This window comes from Equus quagga, chromosome 1 (genome assembly GCF_021613505.1).
Source record: "Equus quagga isolate Etosha38 chromosome 1, UCLA_HA_Equagga_1.0, whole genome shotgun sequence".
Lineage (NCBI taxonomy): Eukaryota > Metazoa > Chordata > Mammalia > Perissodactyla > Equidae > Equus > Equus quagga.
Window position 1 is genome coordinate 123,769,783 of NC_060267.1, and position 23,110 is coordinate 123,792,892.

The window sequence follows — 23,110 nt, forward strand, 5'->3', positions numbered from 1 at the left end:
TCAGTTAGCTATTGCCACAGTAATGACGTGTAATGAATGACCTCAGAATCTCAGTGGCATGCAATACTCAGTATTTTTTCCTCACTCCTGAGTCTGTGGGTTGGCTGCAGTGGCTCTGTGCCTCATGTCTTTCATCCTCTTCCTGGGACCAGTGGCTAGCCTGGGCATGCTCTGCTCATGGCAGGAGCAGAGGTACAAAGGAGCAAGCTGGAAAATTCAAGCTCTCTTAAGGCTTTAGTTTGGAACTGGCACATTGTCATTTCCACTCATTTTCCGTTGGCTGAAGCAAGTCATGCGGCCAAGTCAAAGATGAGGAGTGGGGAAATATACTCCATGATGAGCAAAAGTGTGAACACAGGGAGAGGTGAAAATTGAGGCTGATATTTCAATCTACTATATGTTCTAATAGAACATGTTTTGGAATTGGTTCTTTTAAATCAGTGGCCTTACATTTTTTATTCTATGGCCCCTTTTTGAACAGATGAAAGTTATGAACATGCTTTCCAAGAAAATAAAATACACACCCAATTGGGCTTTCAGTTTTCAGGGGATCTCTCAAGTCTAACCACGAGCCCCAAGTTCAGATAGCCCCCTGGGGTGTTGCCCTGGGCAGTGCCCTCTCTTCTCCAGCTGAAGGAGAGTGAGACAACCTCCTTCCTGCGACCTTCCCCTCAGATGCTGATCCCAGATGCTCAAAAATTCTTAAATGCGAGCATTCAGTATTGGATAAAGTCTTTTTTCATTGTTTTCAACATTAAAATAGGTTTATCAATCTTTTTTGATTATAAAAAAGGTTTCTCCAAAGCTAATGGGTAAACAAGTGCTCTTCTAGGATAATATTCTCATTCATTCACAGCAAAGTGTGAAAAATAAGGGTCTTAGGGTGTTGGCTGGGTGGTGTAATGGTTAAGTTTGCGTGCTCCGCTTCGGCGGCCCAGGGTTTGCCAGTTAGGATCCCAGGTGTGGACATACACACCGCTTTACCAAGCCATGCTGGAGCAAGCATCCCACATATAAAGTAGAGGAAGATGGGCACAGATCTTGGCTCAGGGCCAGTCTTCCTCAGCAACAAGAGGAGGATTGGTGGCGGATGTTAGCTCAGGGCTAATCTTCCTCAAAAACTAAGTAAGTAAAATAAGGGTCTTAAATTACGTTAGACTAAATCCAATCAATTTAAAGAATACTCCTTTTTTCTTGATGTTTGTCTTTGGTTTTTAGATTTGTTTTAAATGATTCCTTCTTTTAAGAAATCACGGTGATATTAAATAGTTTTATAAATGTCCTTAAACCCTACGTAGCTCCCCCAAATTATTTTGGGTGTTTTCCTGACCTGTGAAATCTCACCCTTTGAGAACTGCTGATGCAGAGTCACTGCCCATCTGAAGTTGGAATCTTGTGATTTCTCCCCATCCCTAAGGAATCACGCAGACTCTGATTACCTCCAGCAATGGAAAGTCACCACTATTGGTCAGCTGTGACCATTGGGTCATTCTTCCTTATGTCAGTGTGAAATCTGTCTCCCAGTCGCCATACCCTTGGAGACGTTCAATTACCACAGTGACCTTCGGGAGTTTATTGAGCATTTTAAGTATAAAAGGAGGATGAGGCTTATCTTTCATCTGCCTATTGCTGATTCCTTAAACTTACCACTTTGATCTTGTTTAATCATTTGCTCTCCATCCGAAACATAGGGATGCTTCAGAAGTTAACTAGCCCGTTACTTCTAATTTCAGGCCCGTTACTGGACCGAAGGTTCAGTAATCAGGGATGTGAGTGTATCACTTTGTAGCAACATCATCACCCCATCCCCTATTCCTAGTCTCTCCTGTAGAATTCTTCACTTGGCCGGGAACCCTGTAGGGCCACTCTTCCCATTTTCCGGGGGGACAGAACTTGAAGAAGTCAGCATCCTCCTCTCCCATGAGTCCTTCAGGATTGCTGGACTTTGGTCCACTGCCTGGCCCAAGATCTCTGAGACCAACACTTAGTGCACTAATGAAAACCAGCAGCAGAGGGCGGTCTCTCATGCTTATTGAGGCTTCCTTTGCAGTGATGTCTGTTTAATTGAAAAACCCATAGAAAAGTTTCTTTATTAGTCTGGCTTCATAGAGGGGAGAAAAATCCTTTGCTGTCCTAGAGGCCATCTTTTATCTGCAGGAAGGGTTGTTTTGTTCTTGAAGGGGCCATTGCTCTCTTCTCTTTACCCGACCCCCTAACACTGTTGGGTCTAATTTGTGAAAGTTCAAAGACAGAAGGGGGTTCATTTTAAAGTAGCCTTTCTGGGTTTTTGTTTGTTTTGTTGTTGTTGTTGTTTTTACCACGTATGCAAAGAGGTAGGGACATTTGAACACGGGACAGCCAGCCTTGCTGATCTGTCAGACTGTCTTAACAGCCCCCTGCTCAAAGGGTGATTATTAATGGCAAACATCTGATTTTCTTTCCTGTGCCGGGCACTCTGCTGAGTCTATTTTATACAGTGATTTAAATAGTCACAATCCCCCCCCATAAGAAGGGTATGTTTGTTATTGCCATTTTACATCTGGGGAGATGGAGATGCTGAGAGGAAGGACTTGCTCTGTGACCTTGAGCAAGTCACTGGACAACTCTGGGTTTTACCTTGCTCATCTGTAAAACAAAGGTGTTAAAGTGAATAGCTTTCAAGATCCCCATTTCCTCAAGTTTCTAGACAAAATCAGATCAAAGGCACTGAAGCCAGAGTTATCATGAAAATGGGAAATCTTTAGTGTGTGTGTGTGTGGGTGGGTGGAGAGTGTTGATGTTATTGACAAGGAATCAGGGCTGTGCTTTTCTCGTTGGTTTAAAATTCCTTGAGCTGAGCCTATGGCATGTCGGGAACCCAGCATCGGCTCAGTTTAACATCCATAAATGTTAAGATGCTGAGCCTGGTCCAATTTTAGCAGTGACCTGCCTCAGTTCCCTGGGAACGTCAAAATGGGAACTGCATTAGAGGTTCTGAAAGCTTGGCCACTTAGCAGATGCTCCTGCTCTTCTGTGAAATGCAGAAGCGAGTTGTGAGCAGCCCGAATTATACAAAAGAGATCACCCTCATTTTGTTTTTCCCAATAAAAATTTACCAAAAAACCTGATTTACCTCTCTTCCTAGAAAAATTCTCAAAAAGGGAACAAATAGAACTGTTGATGGCTAATCTTCTTTGATGGAAGTTTTATTCTCCAGGCGTCAGCCAACTGTGAGAAGACTTATTGTGAGTCTGTTCTAATGGTTTTGTATTCCTTCAGACACCTCTAAGCAGGCCCTCGATGCTGGGTGCTACTTAGCAGGAGTGGGGTGGAGGCAGGAATGAAAAAGCCACACTCAGTAGTTCTTATGTAACCGTGGGTATACCTAGGTGGCATCCAAACTGGGCCATGTGGGTTATAAAAGGCAGGGCTGATTATTTAATGTTTTTTGTGGTTTACAAATCACATGACGAGAAGGAATCATTTTAAAGAGAGAAAAAACTTATGGTATAAATGAGAGACTTTTTATTGGTGGATATATTAAGTTGTACCATATGAAATTGCTATCTGGCAGGGAATGTCTGGGCTAAGAAAAATAAATTCAGGAGTCATCAGCAGATCGATGGTATTTAAATCTGTGATTGAGATCACTTAAGGAGAGAATGGATGTAGGGCAGTGGGCCTGCCCAAGCCCTGATGCTTTGCCATGTTAGAGGATTTATAGAGGAGAGATCAGTGAAAGAATTAGAGAAGGGAAAAATGTGCCCTTAGATAAATATTCTACCAGCAAAGTTTAACACACACACACACACACACACACACACGTACGTGCATACACACATAAGCACTGTTAAAAGTCTTGGTTGCAGCATTGCTTTTTCCAAGTGAACTCTCCCCTCCCAAATAACCTTGCCTGGCAAAGATGCTATTTTGTCAGAGGAAGCAGCAGGAGCTGCTAAGCTGAGATGATGATTCATTATCTGTTAATGGTTTCCCCCTGTGGTTTTTCTCTATTTCTCACAACCCCCTACTCCCTTTAAGTGGAGTTTTTCATGTGCTAGAAAATCCATCTCTGTAAAATCTCCAGAACTCTCAAGCCTTCTGGACTTTTCTTGACACATGGAACCTGGGAACTTCCATGCCAATCCAGAATCAATGGCTGTTAAACTGTGCCTGAAATTTGGTTAACTCTTTTAGCCACATGCTTGTGATGGCTGATTTTATGTGTCAACTGAGCTGGGCTGTGGGGTATCCAGAGAGTTGGTCAAACGTTATTCTGGGAGTTTTATGGATGAGATTAACGTTTAAATGGATGGACTTGAGTAAAGCAGGTTGCCCTCCCTAAAGTGGGTGGGCCTCATCCAATCAGCTGAAGGCCTGAATAGGAAAAGAAGACTGACCCTCCTCTGAATAATAGAGAATTCTCCAGCTGACTGCCTTCAGACGTCATCTGTGGAATTGGCTCTTCCTGCCTGATGACCTTCAAATTGGAACATGAGCTCTCCCTGGGTCTCCCACACCACTGGCTCACCCTGCAAATTTTGGGCTTCTCAGCCTCCTAATTGTGTGAGCCATTGCTTAAAATCAATAAGTCTCTCTCTCTCTATATATATATATGTATGAATCCTATTGGTTCTGTTTCTGATACAATGCTTTTTACCTCTGTTCTATATCATCTGTCTCTTTATTCAGATGAACTTCAAGGGCCTGGTCAGGTACAGGCTGACTCTTGTACTGTGGAGATCCTCATTTCTTCTGGGACAGTGTCAACAGGGGTGGAGGCCTTAGTACTTTCTGCAGCCAGTGAAGGTTTGTTACACAGACCCTCATGCCATTATTAGGTGGTTATAAGGTGTACGTTGGCCAGGAAGGACTGTTTTTACCCTGTTCAATATTTGAACTCCATTAAATCTTTGAACTTGAGCAGAGCAGTCTGCTGTCAGTCTTCCTCGTTTCTTTCACCTGCTTTGCAGATTGCTTCCTGGAATTCGTGAACAGAAAGCCAGAGAAGAATGAAGGACTAACATTTTCGTTTCCTTTGCTTTATCAAGTACACATTCAGTGGCTAAAATAGTGCCCTAAAGCATTTTCTAAGCAATATTTACTATTTTTTTTGGAAGATATTTTTTCATACATTAGCTCATTTAAACGTCACAGGAATCCACAGAGGGTGCAAAAACAAGTATTTCTCAGGGCTGGCAGTTAGTCATTAGGTATCAGAATAGGTGTACTGTGGTTACACGGTTGATTGACATCGATTCGAAACCAGTGTGGTGGTGAAGGAGGCCTGGAGCAATGTCAGGGCTGGGGCAGCTGGGTCCTGGGGGCAGCTGAATGGACTGATGCGGGGCCTGTGCAGCACCTGCCAATGGTTCCTGAGTAGCCAGCACTGGGCAGGGCTTCAGAGAAGGAGGCAGAGGTGGGTAGTGGTGTCAATGTCAGCAGAGGCCAATCTCAAGGTCTCTGGGTCCAGGTCATGTGGGAAGAGCTGACACCCATTCACTGGCCAAGATACATCAGCAAAACCTGGACTCCCTCTGGCTACAACAAGGTGCTGGGGGCCAGGCATCCAAATGTTTATTAATGTACTGGGAATGTCCTTGAAAGACTTTAATGTGGTTCTATATCAACCATTGGTCCGACAGGGGCATTGTTTACCAGTGACAACTACATTAAACAAAAGAGCAGACCAACAAACACAAACTAACAAATGATTTGGAAAATTTTAGAACGATTTGAAACACAATATGTGGTATAGCTTAAATCATTTAGCCATTTCTGACAAGCAGGCCACTTTTATGCACCCATATATGTTATGTAGAGAATAAAAGGGAATGCATTTTAAAATTTTGGTGTGTATTTTTATATCAATTTATATCAAGTTTAGTATTTTGAGTATAATCACTGAATAGTCTCATTTTACAGAAAAGGAACTGAGGGTGTCTGACGCCACTTGCTGGGCTTGTTTCCCTTCCACTCTGCTCCTTGGAGCTTTATTGATTTCCTCTCTGCACGGTTTATATTCATAGATTGGCAGTAGCCAATCAGACCTTGCATCCCGAGTCTTATCCTAGGTTCTCCCTAGAAACTGTCGTAGTTAATGTACAAATGGAAGAAACACTGAATTATGCTAGCCAGGCATTGAGTAAGACGTAGGCGTTTTTAGACAGAATAGTCTTTCTGTCAGGAACAGAGGAAGATTCAGAAGCTCTGAATTATTTATAGATATTATTTATAAATATAACTATTATTTAGAAGTAAAAAGGGCAGTATGACAAGGCCACTGGGACTCATGTGAATAAAGAGAGGGATGGCGTAGGCGAATGGCGAAAAGCATCCTCTGTGGAAACATACAGACTTGGGTTCAAGTCCTGGCTCTTCCTTTTACCATTTGTGAGTTCTTGGCCCACTTGTTTAAACTTCTGGCCTTAGTTTCTTCATCTGTAAAATTGGCATCATAATATCTATTGCATAGATTTACCTCTATTGTAAAAATTGAGGAATGATTCACAGAAAGTGCTTAGCACAGAGCCTAAGAATAGTCATTGCTGAATAAATGTTGTAATTGTTACAATTACTGTTGTTAAGTGGTTATAGTAAATAAATAATAAACTCTCTTCTAGTTTGTCAGAAATGCTCAATGTTTGCTCAGAGGTGCTTTGATGGCTCTATTTGTTGGTGACTATCCTTTCTGGGTTTCAGAACAGTTTATAAATATTCTTCCAGGTGATTCATGTGTTACCTGGAGTACGCCATCAAAACATCTCAGAAATGTCCACCTTTTGCCATTTAGACCACTCTTCCCAGGATGTGTTTCTCACATGGAAGGGCATAAAAATCCGAATCAAGCCTGTTTGAGGTTCAAAAAAATATGACTACTGTCTCTACGAGTGACCAGGACCACTGTGGTTGTTGACTACCTCGGTGGCCCTAATTCTTCCCTCCTTCTTGCATTCATACTATCTGTAGTGCCCTCCTACTTGTATGCTGCCCTCGACCATGGGAGAGCTTTGGCCAATGGGGTGTTAGCAAAACTGATGCAAACAGAGGCTTGAAAAGGGGCAGGTGTGTTTCTGCTCTTGTTCTTGCACTCCACCATCATGATGGGAAGGATGTGCCTGCTTAGCCTGCTGGTCCAGGAAAAGAATGAGAGGCACGTCAAGTAGAGCAGAGTAGAACGGCCAAACAGCCTGAATCAGCCAACCCCAGCTGCACGAGGGAGCGCAACCTAGATTGGCTCCCATGGGCACTTGGGAAAGAAATGCCACTGAGGTCTTGTATTCAGTGTTATTGTTGCAATAGATAACCGATATAGCCAGGCAGAGAGGAAACTCTGTTTTCTGGTGGTCGATTTTTCCATGAGAAAAATGTTGGAATTTTTGTCTTTTAAAATTTTTATGTTCCAAATAGGCTTGATGCTTTAAAGAGAATGTAGCTGAGACTGACATGTCCTCAGGAGCGCCAGCCAGATTTTCAGCTTATGGCAGGATGTCGTTATTTAAAGCCTGTTGGGAAATAAAACCTGTGTACTCATTTGAAGCTGCTTGTAAGTGCCACAAACGATCATCGGTAAAAATGAGAAAGGGGATGGGAAGGGGACTTCGTTTCCCTGCTGCTTTCTGCTGATAAGTTCTCAGGATAGTGAGAACCCAGAGTCACCACTGTGCAAGACCTCCAGGTAGTCCTGGCTGCTGGGGGTGATGCTGCTGAGCGGGCAGGATGCTGCTCAAGGGCAAGTCACATTCTCCAGAAGGCTCCATTGCCAGGGTTGGCAAGGGAAGACACATAGGACCACCTGGATCTACCTCCTTCTCAATGCCTGTTTCCTGAGCTGTTTGGGAACTCGAGCCTTCCGCTATCTTTGCACTTTCCACACTGTAGCCTAAGGGCCTATTTGAGAGGGAAAGGGGCATCTCCCACTAGCCTGTGATTCTTCTGAGGGCAGCAAGTGGGGCTTGTTCTTTTTTTATGTGTGAACTGTCTGACATGTACTTGGACCTCAAGAGCAAATGGATGGATGGATGGATGAATGAATGAATGAATGAACAAACAATGAATGAATGAATGATGTACCATTAAGTATTTACAAGGTGCTTCAGTTTGTCCTCCATGGACATACGTACTTTGGGCATGCAAAAAGAGAAAGAAGGCATGTGTGATCCCAGGCAAGTTATATAATCTTTTGAGACCTTAGTTTTCACATGTCTAAAGGACATAGAGTTCACGGAGTTGGGATGGAATTATGTGATCAGGCCTGAAGGACGTAGCCTTGTGCCTGGCACACTGTACGTGGCTGCTAGTAAATTAGTGGTGGTGGTGATGCTGATGATGGAATTTGTACTTTAGTAGTATAAATCATACTTAGAGATATAAGTCTCTGAAAGAGAATCCATGTGCAAATACTTGAGTGGAGACGTTCTGAGAGAGACACAGTCCCCGTGGGAGTCAAGGCAAGGACACAGCTACCTGGAGGGCACTGCTGCAGCTGGGACAGCTGAGAGGACCGTGGAAAGGCACAGGGGGAGCAGAGCAGAGGAGCTGTAAGGAGGGACTCTGAGGAGTGGGTGGCTTTTGAAAGATGGTGAAATTTTGACAACGTTCGTTTATGTAACACAGAATTTGGATCTTCAAGGAATTCTGAGAAGGTATAGCTCTGCCTGGGTTTGTAGGTCTCAGAGACCTTGGTGAGCAAATGGGACCTTCCATTGGGCCTTCCAAAAAAAAAAAAAGACGGAATTTACTTGGGAGTGAATAGAGAGGCAAAAGCCATACTTTATTTCTTGGACCCTTTTACATTTCACTCCTATACTCTGAATAGATGTAATATATCACCGATTATATTCTCAGTTTCTTCTGCTTTCTCCTCATATTCCTTTCTTGGCTCCTTCCATTCCTTCTCACTGTTTGTAAAAGGTCACAGACTGTGGATTTGAACAGATCTGGCTTCCAGTTTCAGACACTGCTGCTGATTTATAGTATGACTTCAGGAAAGATATTTTGGTTTCTGGGGCTTGATTTTCTCATCTGTAAAATGGGAAAATAATTCCTACTTTAGAAGGTTCATAAGAAGGTCGCTTAAGGTAACATATGCTAAGGGTTCAATTCAAGGGTTCTTGATAAGTGATGGTGACCAGCATCATTCAATTTTTATTCCTCTGCCATCCAAGTACAAGAAACCTTTTTCACCCTACCTCAGAGCCTGATGATAAACCAGTTTAGACCCAAAAGTTCTAAGGGATTCAGCGTTACCATATGGCTCAGCAACCTCATTCTTTAGCTGAGTGCTGTTCTGTGAGAGTCAGTTGGCTACCCTCATATGCCATAGGAAAGCCTTTTGGTTATCTCCTTCGAGTGTGCTACTTTCCTGACCCACGCCAACACTGTCAAGTAGCTCCGCATTCTACATCTTGCCTTTCGCCATCTGGTGGCCACACCCCGAGCTGATACCCAGCACTCAAGAGAAGGGTCTAGCCCCTTAACATATGCCGACCTGCAATCTGATTGGTTGGTGCTAGTGACTAAATATTTTGATTATCACCCCTGGCTGCCATCTTTACAGGCATGGATTTGCAGTACAAGTGATTAGGAGATGACTTATCAATGCCTGTCTGTGAGGGTTATAATTTAAAGACTGGCAACAGCTGGATTGTGATGAAATGGCTCAAATGTACACACGGGTAACAGAGACTGAGGGCATTGGAGACAGTTTCCATGAAAATTTTCATTTTCTAGAAAAAATCAAGTTCTTTAGTGAGTCTGTGTTTCTCAGCACGGGAGCTGCAGGCATCTTGGGTTGGGTCAATGCTTCGTAGTGTAGGACTGAATCATACATATAACAACATCCTTGTCCTTCACGCACTAAATACACTTAGCACCAGAAAATGCCCCCAGACATTTCCTGATGTTGCTGGTGGGACGGTGGCAGTGGAGGGGTGTAGCGATAATGCCGTTGGCGGAGAACCACTGTGTGATTAGCCAAACAGACACAGCAGACAACATTTTATAAATACAACGCAGAATAAAATTTAAAGTAGAAAGTCCTACTTAATAAAAATAATTAATCAACATTTAACTTGCCATTCAATCTGACTCTCTCTTTTTTGTTATTTTTTAATTTTTTAATTGTTTTCCCTTTTCTTCCTAAAGGCCCCCAGTGCATAGTTGTGTATTTTTAGTTTTGGGTCCTTCCAGTTGTGGCCTGTGTGACGCTGCCTCAGCATGGCTTGATGAACGATGCCATGTCCGCGCCCAGGATTCAAACTGGCAAAAGCCTGGGCCGCCGAAGCGGAGCGCGCGAACTTAGCCACTCGACCACAGGGCCGGCCCCCTGACGCTTTTTTTTAAGACTGACGGATAGCAGCCTGAACTATTTCATTAGCGTGCACACAGCCCTTGCACTGCTCCAGGGACTGGGCTGAGCGCTAGAAGCACAGTGGGGAGTAAGCAGCAGCCCTTGCCCTTCCAGGGCTGACCTTTGTAGGCCTGCCAGGGTGTAGAAACATCTCTGGCTTCAGAGCATTGGGCAGCAGAGGCCTGGGCAGGGAACTTCCATTTATCCTTCCATCCCACTCTAGAAGGAGTAGACCTTTATCTCATTTATCTGGGATCTCCTAAAGCAGTATTAACCCCTATAAGATCCTAGTTGATGGGTTTATCTTCCTTTCACCATTGGAGTAAGATGGGGAAATGTCATTTAAACAGAAATGACATACAAAATATTTAATAAATATGATGGCACAGATGCCTGGAATTCACAACCGGTACTGGCCATGACACTGGAAATGGGCCTTCGCAAGCCCCCTCTTGTGCTATGAGTTAACCCTATGGTGTTGGTGGGGTTGCTTCGGGGAAGGTGCTGGAGAAGTGGCTATTTGCCAAGTATTTCAATATTTTAATAATAGATTTGGCTATTTGTGCTTCCCACTGAAAGTCAGTCTTTGTGACCCTCCTTTTCTCAGCATGAGAAGATTGCCCAGGTCACTAAATTTTAAGCCTTGTGCCACATCTCCCTTCTTTTCCAGGTAGCTTGCCATTTTCTCCCTGTCAGCTAGGTGTCCTCCTTTAGCACTGTGAGTGGCACACGGGTTGGATGTAACTGCTTTTGGAAAAAATGTGTCTGTTTACCCCAGGACTCACATTATAAACACATTTAATGAGGATGTATTCAGTTTTTAAGCCAAAAAATAAAGTAGTTTCTTCCCCATCAAGAACTAGTTCTGCTCTTTCTCTTTTTATACTAGCTCATGTGGCATCTTTTTAAAGGTGGTTCCACCCTCCTTTGGACCAGATCACTTATACCCAGCCGGCTCTCTGGGAATCTACTCCCAGCCCTGATGTTTAGTGTTTTCGCTTCTGTGGTTTCAAGACAAGCCTCTAACATTTGTCCAGTGGAGCATTCTGTGGTCACATACATGCATGCGTAGAGCTTACTGAAGTTGATTGGCATTCTTGTTTTACAAATTGCTACCTTTTGAGATTTTCTTTTGGTTTTCTTTGGCAAAATAACTTCTTGGTCTTGAGAATCTGGCAGCATCAGATGTCTGCTGGCTTTTGTGTTTAACATTATAATTGCTTTGATATCTGTTCGTCTTACCTCCAACTTGGTAAGAATGTTTTTGCACGGTGCTCTGTGTTTGCACAAAGGATACTGTAAATCTATAAATGTGTTTGATTTCTGTTCACTGGTTTGTTTTAAGATGGCTTTTTAGGAGAGGATGGCAGAAATGGATGCCTTTGAATCCTTTTGATCATCATCAACAAACCAAATAAGAACATGAAAAGGGGTATTTATCCCAATCATAACCCCTAAATGGGTATTAACATTTGAAAGAAAAACGTGCCTGAGATGATGGAACTACAAAATGCGCTGTTGAGCAAACATTCGGGCGGAGTTGTAAGTCATTAAGTCATCTTTGTTCATGGCTTTAGGTGAAAGGACCTAATTTGTCAAGTGCCTTACAGAAAAGAAATTTGTGTCTCTAAGACTTAGTAATTTTAGTCAATTCAGATCTTTATTGACTTCTATTGTTGAAACTCTGCCCAGGAGTAATCTTTAAGCAGATAATTATTTAGTGACAAATCAAAGCCTCAGTAAAAGGAAAGTGTCAGAGAGCAAAATGGAGAGTGCTCCCTTTGATGTGTAATATAGCTCAATCTGTTCCTCTTCCAAAACTAGGAGAAGCCCATTCTGGATCCTGTCCTCTTGGGCTCTTGTGGTTCTGATCTGTTTCTTGATCTCTCTTTCCAAAGTCCTTATTGAAGGCTTTTGAGGACCAGAGGGAGAGTAGGGGTCGCTGGGGGATTTGTACAGGGGAAGTGGTATTGGTTGGGAAAGGAGATGTGATTCAGGAGGAGAGGGCAGAGTGAGAGGTGAGGGAGGGTAGGAAGACAGAGAAACAGGGCCAGTCCTATGCCTGCCTGAATTTATGGGGATGGCTCAAGGCACAATGGACAGCCAGCCTGACACACACTTTTTTGTTATAGTGAATCTGGGTAGAAGTTCATAATGGTGGCAGTAGTAGCAATAGCAGCTAACTTTTATTGAGTGCTGACTGTCTGCCATTTTAATAGGCCAAGTGTTTTCATTTCATCCTCAAGGAACCTTAGGAGGGTGAAATTTATTATCCTTGTTTTCCTGTTGAGGAAACTGAAACTTGGAGAGAGTTAGAAACTCAAAAGAAGTAATTATTACATTGGAGAAGTGAGTTTGTTATATATACTCTTCTCTTTACATGAAATATCTTTAGAAGCCTATTTGAGACCCTCTCCATGGGAAAATTCCAATTTGGATGTGACAGAGACGGCATAAATGTGCAGGTGGAAAATACTTTGAAGTAGGCTTCCACTATTTGGGAAATCTCTCATTACACCAAGTCAAAGAGGTCGGAATTTATCAATTTGTTTGTTTTAATTTTTATTGCAAGACATCTAGCTTTTTAATATATTAACGTGTCACAAATTTTGTAGAAGGGGCTGTAGTACATTTTTCCAAACTGGGCCACTTTTTCTTTCTTTTTTTTCTAGGGAATATCTATGAACTTCTCAAAACTATATGTATTTGAAGCACCTTTTGCGAAGCAAGGATGAAAGTGTAGAATGTGTGAGTAGGAGGAAAGCGATGTAGGCGCCCTACTTCATTGCACTCCTGACTCTCTGTGACTCAAGACAAAGTTTCACTTCTCTCTGCCAAAGCTTTCCCTCTATAGCTTGGAACGTATGTGTCTCGAGAACTATATTACAGAGATGTGTTATTGTGAATACTTAAATGAAAATTAAAACATATTTCGTTATGGACACTAAACTGATATGAAGGCATTTTGTAAAGAAAAGTGTTAATAAAAATATCTTGTCATTCTTCTATAGTGGAGGAAAATTGAATTTTCTTTGAAATACCTAAAATTTTAATGATCTAAACTATTAAAACCAATTGTTTTTCTTCTTGCTTGGGAAGTTGGGAAGAACATTTTTAAAAGATGATTGAGATGATCGAATCCTGACAGGTATGAGCTTGTATTGACTCTGTTGAAAGCCTCAGATGGAAACCGGTAACCCTACTTGGATTAAGGCCCTGGATTCTGAGCTGGAGTCCTCCAAAACTATGGTCTTGTTCTTCTGATTTAGGGCTCATGGTGACACTTCAACCCACGTGAGAAACAACTAGAGAGCCGTAACTAGACTGAGGGCAGTTTGTACAGGCAAAGAGGAAAAGATCACACCTCCCAGAATCCCAGGGGCCAAGAGAGCCTGGACCGAATGAGACATCAAACAGAACAAGGCAGCCATATTGCGGAAACACATCCTTGGATGTTGTATGGCTCTTTCTTTTTCTTTCTGTTCCTTTGAGGTATTGGATGTGGAACCAGCAGAAAGAAGACATTTCCCTAACACCAAACGGGAAAATGTAGTTGAGCCTTCTGAAGTGAACTATAAAAAGCACAGATCTGTGGAAAGAAGAATACATTTTCTCCTCAGTGAAGTTATGTATTTAGCAGCTTTTTGACTGCACTTGGCCTCTGAAGCACGAGTGTAGGAAGGTTGCGTTGCTGAAACTTAAGACCTCACAGAGGGCCATAGAGGCAAGGCCGCCGCCTCACTGTCGGTCGAAGATTCAGCTCCGGTTAGAAAGAATGTGAAATATCTTCCCATCCCAGCAAAGTGAGACTGGTGGTGGGTTTTTGTTTTCGATCTTTCCACCCTTCTTTCTTTTCCAGTTCATTGACAATTCTGCTCATGCTTTAAAATAATCTGGGCTCAAGGAGAGGTTTGCATCTCGCTGATTTTGATTACTCCCACATACTGTATTTATTTGCCGTTTAAATCATCTTTGTCTGGAGGAGATTCAGACAACTGATCTCTGCTGTTGTTTGCTGAGGCAAGGCAAGGGGAGGCAGTCTCTTCAGAGGGGCCTATTGTGTGAGGAGGCCTCCAGGGAAGAAGGGGAGAAAGTAAAATTCAAAATGACAGAGAGAGGGTGACTGCTCACTCAAACCTTTGTATGGGGGCCCTCACTCTCCTGGGGGTTGATGGATGGAGGTGCCTCCAGGACTGTCCTTATCATATGAAATACACAACACTCATTGTTTCCCCTGCAGCTGGGCCTTAGATTCAATTCCACAGGCTCTTGTCCTGGGACTCTGGTCTCCTTTGTCATGCCTCCTGGTGACATGAGGCGCTGGGTGACCAAGAGCTGCCAAGTTTCCCATGAGTTCAAGGACCCGGGGTTGGGGATCCTCCTCCCACCCTCCCGGCAGGTGAAGAAATTATCAAAATCTGCGATTCATTAATTGTAAATAAAGACTGGACATTAACAGTGCTATGCAGAGGCAAACTGAAGCTCGAGGCAAAGAAAAAAAAATCGGTAACGTTGATCTTGTTTTTATTTTAAAATTTTGATATTTTGCTCAGTGTCAACTGTTTTGCGTTAGATTTCATTTTTAACACCATTGCATTAAAATGTTATTTTTCTCGATCACTGAGTTTTTTGGTGCCCTCTTAGATTTTGCACCCAAGGTGAGTACCTCACTTGGTCCTGGCCCTAGTAATAAGTTTTACGTGCGTGCTTTTAACAAAATTATTATTATAGTGTTAATAGTGTCATTTACCCTATATTGAGTACCTATGCTGTGCCCATGGCACATGGACCTGATGTCCATGGACCTTTGTGCAGCATGGGAGACATTTACAAGCATTAACTCATGGAATCAGCCTGAAGTAGGTACAGTGATTATTCTCATTGTAGAAATGAAGAAACTGAGGCACCAAGAAATTAAGTTATTTGCCTGAAGTCAGGACCCAGCCAGGAAAGGCAGAAGTGGGATTCTAACCCCAGTCTGGCTCCAAATCTCTTCTCCTAATTTACTGTCTCCAAGAGACTGAAATTTTTTCACTCTATTCATTGGGGGTTGTTTCTGTTTTACCTGTTCAACAACTTGAGGTTTTCCATGAGAGAAATGTCTTGTCTTGTTTTCTGCCTGGGAGATAATGCATCAAAAACTCAAATGGAAGCTGAAATTCAGACAGGAGGAAAGTATGTAGAAGGCCTTGATTCTGTTAATCCATGAAAATGGGGTGGGTGGGTATTAGTCTAGTTTCTTTCTTCTTGTATTGGAAATAGTTTTTATAATAATGGTTTTAATAGCTTTAAAAAAAGTAATATAGAATATATCTGTGTAAAGATTGGTTGACTCTTCAGTGATTATTGTAACATAGTTTCATTGCCTTCATTTTCTTTTTCCTCAAATACATTTATCTTTAAATTCTTTTTAGGAAGTTGAGGTCTTGACTTGAAATTTCCCCACCCCTGTTCCACAGACCTATGCTGTCCAGTGTGATAGCTAGTCATCACATATGATTATTGGACACCTGAAATGTGGCTCATCCTAATGGACATACGCTCTAAGTACAAAAACACGCTGGAATTTGAAGACTTAGGATGATAAAGAGAATGGAAACTCCCTCATTAATGATTTTTACATTGATTACATATGGCCACAATATTTTGGATCTACTAGTTTAAGTAGAATATATGGTTAAAATGAATTCCACTTGTTTTAATTTTTTTTAATGTGGGGAGTAGAAAATTTAAAATCACATATGTGACTCGCGTTTATTTCTGTTGGACAGCATGCTATAAAATATTGCCTCTCAGCTGTTTCATTTGTGAGGCAAGAGGTTGGTGTGTTTTGTTTTGTTTTGTTTGTTGCAAGAGCAAGTGAAATTTGCCAAAAAAGAAAGGAAGAAAGAAAATTTTTGGAACTTCAGACTTTCAGCCAGTATAGTTGCCTCATTAAGGAAACTTCACCTTTGTTCCTGCCACGTCTGCAGACATGTGAATTCTTTAGGCTGTAGCATTAATTTACATTCCAAGAGGTTTGTCAACAGCCACACGCCTATCTTTCAGAGTAACTGCCTGTAAATGGCTTCATGGGACTGTGAATAGTGGTTAGGTGCTCATTTAGACATTGAACATTGATAGAACGGCCTGTGTTGGCCAAGTTCAGAGCTCTGCCATGTCTTCCTCAAAGTCACAGTGCAGAATGGATCTCTGGGCACTAGGGCCTGGTGTCTTGGCCCTCAATCTTTAGTTTGCAGAAAAATCACCTGGTGAGCCTGAGGAAGTTGCCGGTTCCTCGGGCTGCTCCCTGGAGTGTCTGCTTTAGCGCTTTTGGACCAAGCACGTCAGCTGTATCATTTCTCACAGCCTCCCTCCACCCACCTCTCCATTCTGCCATGAATATTCAGTCTCTCTCTTCACTCTGTCTTGGGGATATCTTTGCTCTTTCTAGAAAGCATTCCTCAGTAATCCAATCAGTTTCCCTTTCTTCCTCTCCACACACGGTAGAGGCTAATTTACTTCTGAATAGCCATTGACCTTTCTTGGCTCTCCAAAAACATGCTAGTGCATGTGGACAGGAGATGGGAGAGGGCGTCTTTGTTCTCTTTCCTCTTAATTGTCTTACAGATCAGTGAAGTTTAACTTGAAAGATGTCTAAAATCTCCTTTGAAGTAGATGAGATATAAATTTTCAGCAAATTTTAGCTTCAATGCTTGGCATATAGAAGATGCTCCATAAATATTTATTGAATAAGTGAATTTCTGTCCTGTTCATCTTCCTTGGAAGCTGCGTTAACTCCTCCTGGTCACCAAGGGACTGAATTTGTAGGGCACTGAGGCGCTAATTAGGCAAACGCTCTACTAGAGGAGTTGAATGGAGCTTTAAAGCCGTATTGTGGAATGTGCCTTAATGCAATCAATAAAAAGGACCCTTGGGAGTAACTGAGTGTAACTGCTCCCTTGATATTTTCTTCGGCTCCTTTTGTCCACCACATATACCTATTCCTCACTCTCCATCTCTTCTTTATAGTGGAACTGTATTTGTCCAGAATCTGGGTCACAAGTGGCAGAGGTTGCAATCTCGAAGGGGTTTAAGCACAAAACTGAGAATTTTATTGATTGAGGTTATCAAAATACCCAAGCCAGGCTGCGTGCAAAGCCTCAAGCAACATCGTTAGGACATGGGTCTCTCTATCACTTGGCTCTTCTTCCCTCTGCATTGGCTTCCCTCTCAGACCGTCTCCACCCTTGTGGGTCAGATGGTAGTCCATTGTTAAAGCTCTTCTTAAACTCCACCCTGCCTCCCAGACTGTGGCTCTCCACACAGATTCAGGAAAAATCCTGGGGCTTGGCTCTGATTGGATTGTGTACCTCTCCCTGAACTATGGCCATGAGGATTAAAAATTCTGATTTGACAGATCTGGGTCACATACTTCCCTGGGATCCCAGCCTCACCCAAACTGCTTGAGTAGAGGAGGGCAAGGGCATGGAATACCAAAGCTAATTCAAGGTCAGTTTATTACTGAAGAGAAGAAGTGCTTAGTTGGCAAAATATATCAAAGGACCACCAAAAAAACCTACAAGGGAATCATTTTTCTATTTCTATATGAGATTAACTTTTGCCACGCAAGCCACAGCCCTCCCCACTTCCAAAGGCACGTGGCAGGAGTACCACTGTCCTCAGCAGGTTGGGAGCCCTTAAGGGGAGAAAACACGCCATGTTGATCTTTGAACATACCCTAGGACATTGCACACAGCAGGTTTTAAGTAATTGTTCCAATCAATATAGTTTCATTGTGCACCTACTCTGTGCCTGGTACTATTAAATTAATGAGTTGCAATAGTCAAATTGGGTTTTACACTACAACTTGCTGACGAAGAGCATGAGGTTTGAGATAATGCAAATGTGGCTGCTGGTCGGACTCTGCCATTGACTAGCCCTGTGGATTTTGGCGAGTCACCAGTCCATCCAGGCCTCACTTTCTGCATTTATGTGACGAAGTTAACATGGTACCTCCCACATCCAGCAAGCATGATGGTTAAACGAGATGATGCATGTAAAATGCTTTGTGTAGCAGCTGGCTTATAGTGAGGACTGATACATAGAAATTAATACTGGTATTTATATGTTTCAAAGAACGAGTGTTTGGTGACCATCTATATTCATTCATTTGGCGTCTGTTAAATTGACACAGGATAAAGATGAATAAGATAAAATTTCAGTTCTAAAGAAATTTGTGGTTTCTTGGTGGAGGCAGTCCTGTAAACAAATAATCAGAAGTAATGCTTATAATTCCATGGTCCATATGGTTCAGTCCCCAGAGCTGTGTGCAACCAAAAGTAATTTCAAACTAATTTGGATTTCTAGAATATCATGAAGGGAAGCATATGCCCTGCTGGTATGTATCATTCTCTCTTTTCCTCTTTCATTGACTGCCCTCAGCCTGCTGAGACATGCAAGTCCTTTCACGTCATGGACCTTGCTGACCTCTCCTGCCCCACCCCAGCCATGCCCTACTACCGGGACTTCCTGACGGTGCCATTTTTTTCTTTGCCTTGGATTCTCCATACAGTCGTTTTCTCTGCCCCAAGGCTTTCTCTATCCGTCTGTAGTCTGAGTAACATCTACTTTCCCTTCAAGACTTGGCTCAAGCGTTACCTTCCATGATAGGTCTTCCTGGACCCTTGGCCTTGGCCTTGGCTAGATACCTCTCTTCTCTTGCTAGTTCCTATTGACCCAGTGCATGCCACCATTACTATCCTAACCCCGTGATGATGTGACTGTCAGCACCCCCTCGGCCTTCCTCACTGTCATGTGTGGACTATGGGCTGGTCCTCCTAAGAGGAGATTGTGATCTCCTGTATTCTCTAACAGCCTGGCACCATATGGGATGAAGGGAGGGAAGGCAAGGGGCCTTTCCAGAGACGAACTAGAGGGTCCTCTAACATTGACGATCCTTTATGGGTCATTTTGAACAGGATCTCCACCTGGTGAATGATGTTTTCTGGTCTAGGCTATAAAAATAACAGTAGCAACAGAATAGTGTAGTCCAACCACCACAACGTCTAGCCTTTGCCATCAGTTAGAATTGGGATGGACTTTTAGGTCTTACTGGCGGTGGGTGAGTTCCCTAACCTCTTAAACCTACTTATCACGAAAATGGACAGGATAACAGGACCCATCTCATAGAGTTGCTGTGAACATTTCATGAGATGATGTGGGGAAAGCCTTGGCACAGAACTTGGCACCTAATAAAGTCCCCCATAATGGTAGCTGCTGTTACCATAAATGTGAAGCATATTTTGGAGGTATCCACTGGTTTTTCAAGATGAACCACCAATGACAGTGTTCCTCAAGGAAGTGGTTTGATGGTTTCCTATGAAAATTAGGAAGAAGGAAGCAAACAGCATGTCGGTTGCAGAGAGGGAACATTATTTTGTTTTGCTTGCTTTTTGCTTTTGTTTTTCACACCTGTTTTCTCAGGGGAATGGGACTTTGTGTCTCGCCAAAACTTGACAACAAGTTAAATACGTGGTTTAAAGTCCTCAGCAGTCACAGCAAATGTGAAATCAAATCCCTCATTTGCTTTGGAGCATCCGGACGGCAAGGACAGCTGGAGTGTTGCTATTTTTTATTTCAAATAAAAGAGTCAGCTCCTCGTTACCATAGAAACCACCAACCTAATTATAAGGAGTTTTGTTCACTGGATAAAAGTCATCATTTCTTTTTCCTCCCCATGCTCATACAGGTCCCCAAAATATTGGCATGGATTTGATCCTGAATGAAGGGATTTGCTCTCTTTAGCAAAATGATTATTGTGCTCTGACCAGCCAACACAGAAAAGAAAGGAGTTGGGGCTGGCCAGAGGCTTGGAGAAATAGCATCCATAGCTCATCTACTTTAAAAACAAGTCATGAGCATTTAGCAAGAATGAATTAGTGTTTTTAAAGTAAAGTTCAAAGAAAGATGCTCCTGATCTATTCTATCACTAGGTAGACATACCCTTCCTTGTCTGGAAGTGGAAGGGTGAACTCTAGCTCTGGGATCCTCCTGCTCTAAGATTTTGCCCTGGGATTCTGAGATCTATCATATTATATAACATTGCAGTGTTTGGAGAAGAAATGCTAAACCATGGGTTTCTAAGAGCTGACAGGCTGTTTAACATACATTTGGGCTTTCTAGAACGGTAAATAGTTGTATCTCACTGTCAGGGCTCAGCCCAACAGTGTGGAGGCTTCTTGTACATGCTTCTGTCTTATTGAACTTGCTGTCCCTTCTGACCTTCATGCTGATGTGTATTAAGTGGAGATTCTTCTCCTTGACCCTAGAGAGGTGGTCTTCAAACAGTCACCTGATAGAAAGCCAAGTGGCAATGAGGAGCAAGAGTCTTAGATGTATTTTGGGCATAAGGTTACTTAGGGGTTAGAGCTTTGCAAGTGCAATTAATATTCTTTTTTTGGAGATTCCATTTATAGAATGAACCAGCTGTAGGTCATTGCTGGTATTGAACACATTGCTAGTATTTTGTAGACACTGAAATACTCAGTTGAGATGTGAATGTTCCATATGCACCTGTCAGGAGTTTTGAAAGCTACATCAGGCCATTTGGGATTGGGGGAGGGGAGGCATGCGCCACAGAGGGGTGGACTAGACTGAGGCCAGGGGAAAGCGTGATAGTGAAGACAGGAGTCCCTGAAGAGACTATAAACACAAAAAGAAGCTTATATAAATGTGTGTGGAGCATGGGATGGGGAGAGAGTGCTGGTGGAAATGTGTTAGGCCCTATACCTCGGGTAATGTTCCAGCACAGGTAAATGCTTCTTCTGTGGGTGTCCAGAGTAGATCCCTTGATTTGGATGCAGGGTTCTTTTACCATATTTACTCCTTGTGTGGTTTCCTCTGCTCTTCCTGCCACGTCCCCCCACTCTTGATGGCAGTGGTGGTGATGGTAGTGATGGTGGTAGTTGTAAAGACCACGGTGGTGGGGATGATGGAAGTTGTGATAATAATGGTGGTTATAATGATATTGGTAAGTCGGTGGTGGTTAATATTTTTTGAGCACTGTCTCAGTGCCGGGCCCTGTTATAAGCAGTTCTATCTGATGTCTATTCCCTTGTTTAGGTCAGAAACCTAGAAATCTTTGGTTGTTCCTTTTTTCCATGTACTCCATCAAACTCTCAGCAGGTTTTGATCAGCTCTACCTTCAAAATCCATCTCTGTTTTGCCTCTCTGGCTTTCATCTTTGCTACCAATGTAGGTCAACTTACCTTCCTCTTTCACCTGTCTCCTGCCAGAGCCTTCTCCCTGGGCTCCCTGCTTCCATTCTTGCCTCTTATAATCCATTCACACAGCAGGCAGCGTGGCCTTCTAAAATCATACATCCCTTCCTCCTCAGAACCTTCTTCATGGCTTCCCCTCCCACTGACATTAAAATCCAAGACCTGTGGCCACAGCCTTGATCCCCGAGATATCTATCTTACTGGCCTCATCTCCTGCCACTCTCTGGTGCTTATTCTTCTCTGATCATTCCACCCTCTTCCTGATCCTTAAGTCGCCAAACCCTCCAACCTTAGCTCCTCCCCGCAGGGCTTAGCATGGCTTGTTCTCTATTTCACTGAGGGCTCCCCTCAAACTCAGCTTTCTCAGAGATGACTTCCCTGGCCGTTCTCTGTAAAATAGCAGCCCGCCCTCCTCCATCCCTCACCTTTCCTCTACCCCGTTAACCTGGTTTATTTTTCTTCACAGCACTTACACTCTGTCATCATTTTACAAAGCTTCATAATGTATCTGTGGGGGAGTTTTCCTCTCTAGAACATAAACTTCATAAAGACAGGGACCTCCTCTGAGTTTTCACCTCTGTATTCTCACAGTCTAAAATAGTGCCTGGCTCACAGTAGAGGCACCATAAATATTAGTTGAAGGAATGAACAAATGATAAACTTGTATAATAAAAAAAAATAACCCTAAGATTTATATTTCCTCTTATGGGGAAATTGAGGCTTAGAGAGAGAAGTTATGCCCTAGACCGTGGAGAGAAAAGCAAAGGACTTCAGTTTTCCTAAGAAACTGGTTTGTAACTCACTTGAATTTCTCATTCAAAGCTGACTCTGGCGGGCCTCATCCGATGTTTGCCCAACGATGCGATCCTTGGCATTGGTGGTGTGCAAGATGTTTTAGATGATTCATGGACATTATTATTGAACACAGTGTGAATTTACTTTTTTTTTTGGCAATGGAATTTTTAAATTTTTTATTTTATTCTTAACAGTGAGACAATTTACATGGTGTATAAATTCACCAACTTAAATTGTATAATTCAGTGCTTTTTAGGATGTTCACAGAGTTGTGTAACCATCACCACCATCAATTTTAGAACATTTTCATCACTCCAGAAAGAAACCTCATATGTATTAGCAGTCACTTCACCCTCTCCCTCCACCCCGCCACCCCCCACCCCCAGCCTCCAGCCCTAGGCAACCACTAATCTAATTTCTGTTTCTATAGATTTGCCTATTCTTGTCATTTCATATAAGTGGGATCATACAATATTTTGGTTTCTGGCTTCTTTCACTTTAGCATAATATTTTCAAGATTCTTCCATGTTGTAGCATGAATCAGTACTCCATTTCTTTTTATGATTGATCTACTGCATGGATATACCACATTTTATTTATTCATCATTTGATGGACACAAAAAGTGGTTGTTTCCACTTTTGGGCCGTCATGAATAATGCTGCTATGAACATTTGTGTACAAATCTTTGTGTGGACAAAATGTTTCCAATTCTCTTGGGTATAC

General features: G+C 42.6%; 1 protein-coding gene across 5 annotated transcripts in view; it reads left to right on the forward strand.

Moving 5' to 3' along the window:
• PRICKLE2 (prickle planar cell polarity protein 2) overlaps positions 1-23,110 on the forward strand; it is a 306,961-nt gene that overhangs the window by 33,921 nt on the left and 249,930 nt on the right. The window contains exon 1 of one of the 5 annotated variants that reach the window (XM_046680813.1): positions 14,753-14,836. The exons of the other annotated variants lie outside the window; for them this stretch is intronic. Coding sequence (XP_046536769.1) covers positions 14,794-14,836 — 43 coding nt within the window. The 5' untranslated portion in view covers positions 14,753-14,793. Of the gene's footprint in view, positions 1-14,752; positions 14,837-23,110 lie in introns of those variants that run through there. 5 annotated transcript variants of the gene reach the window in all.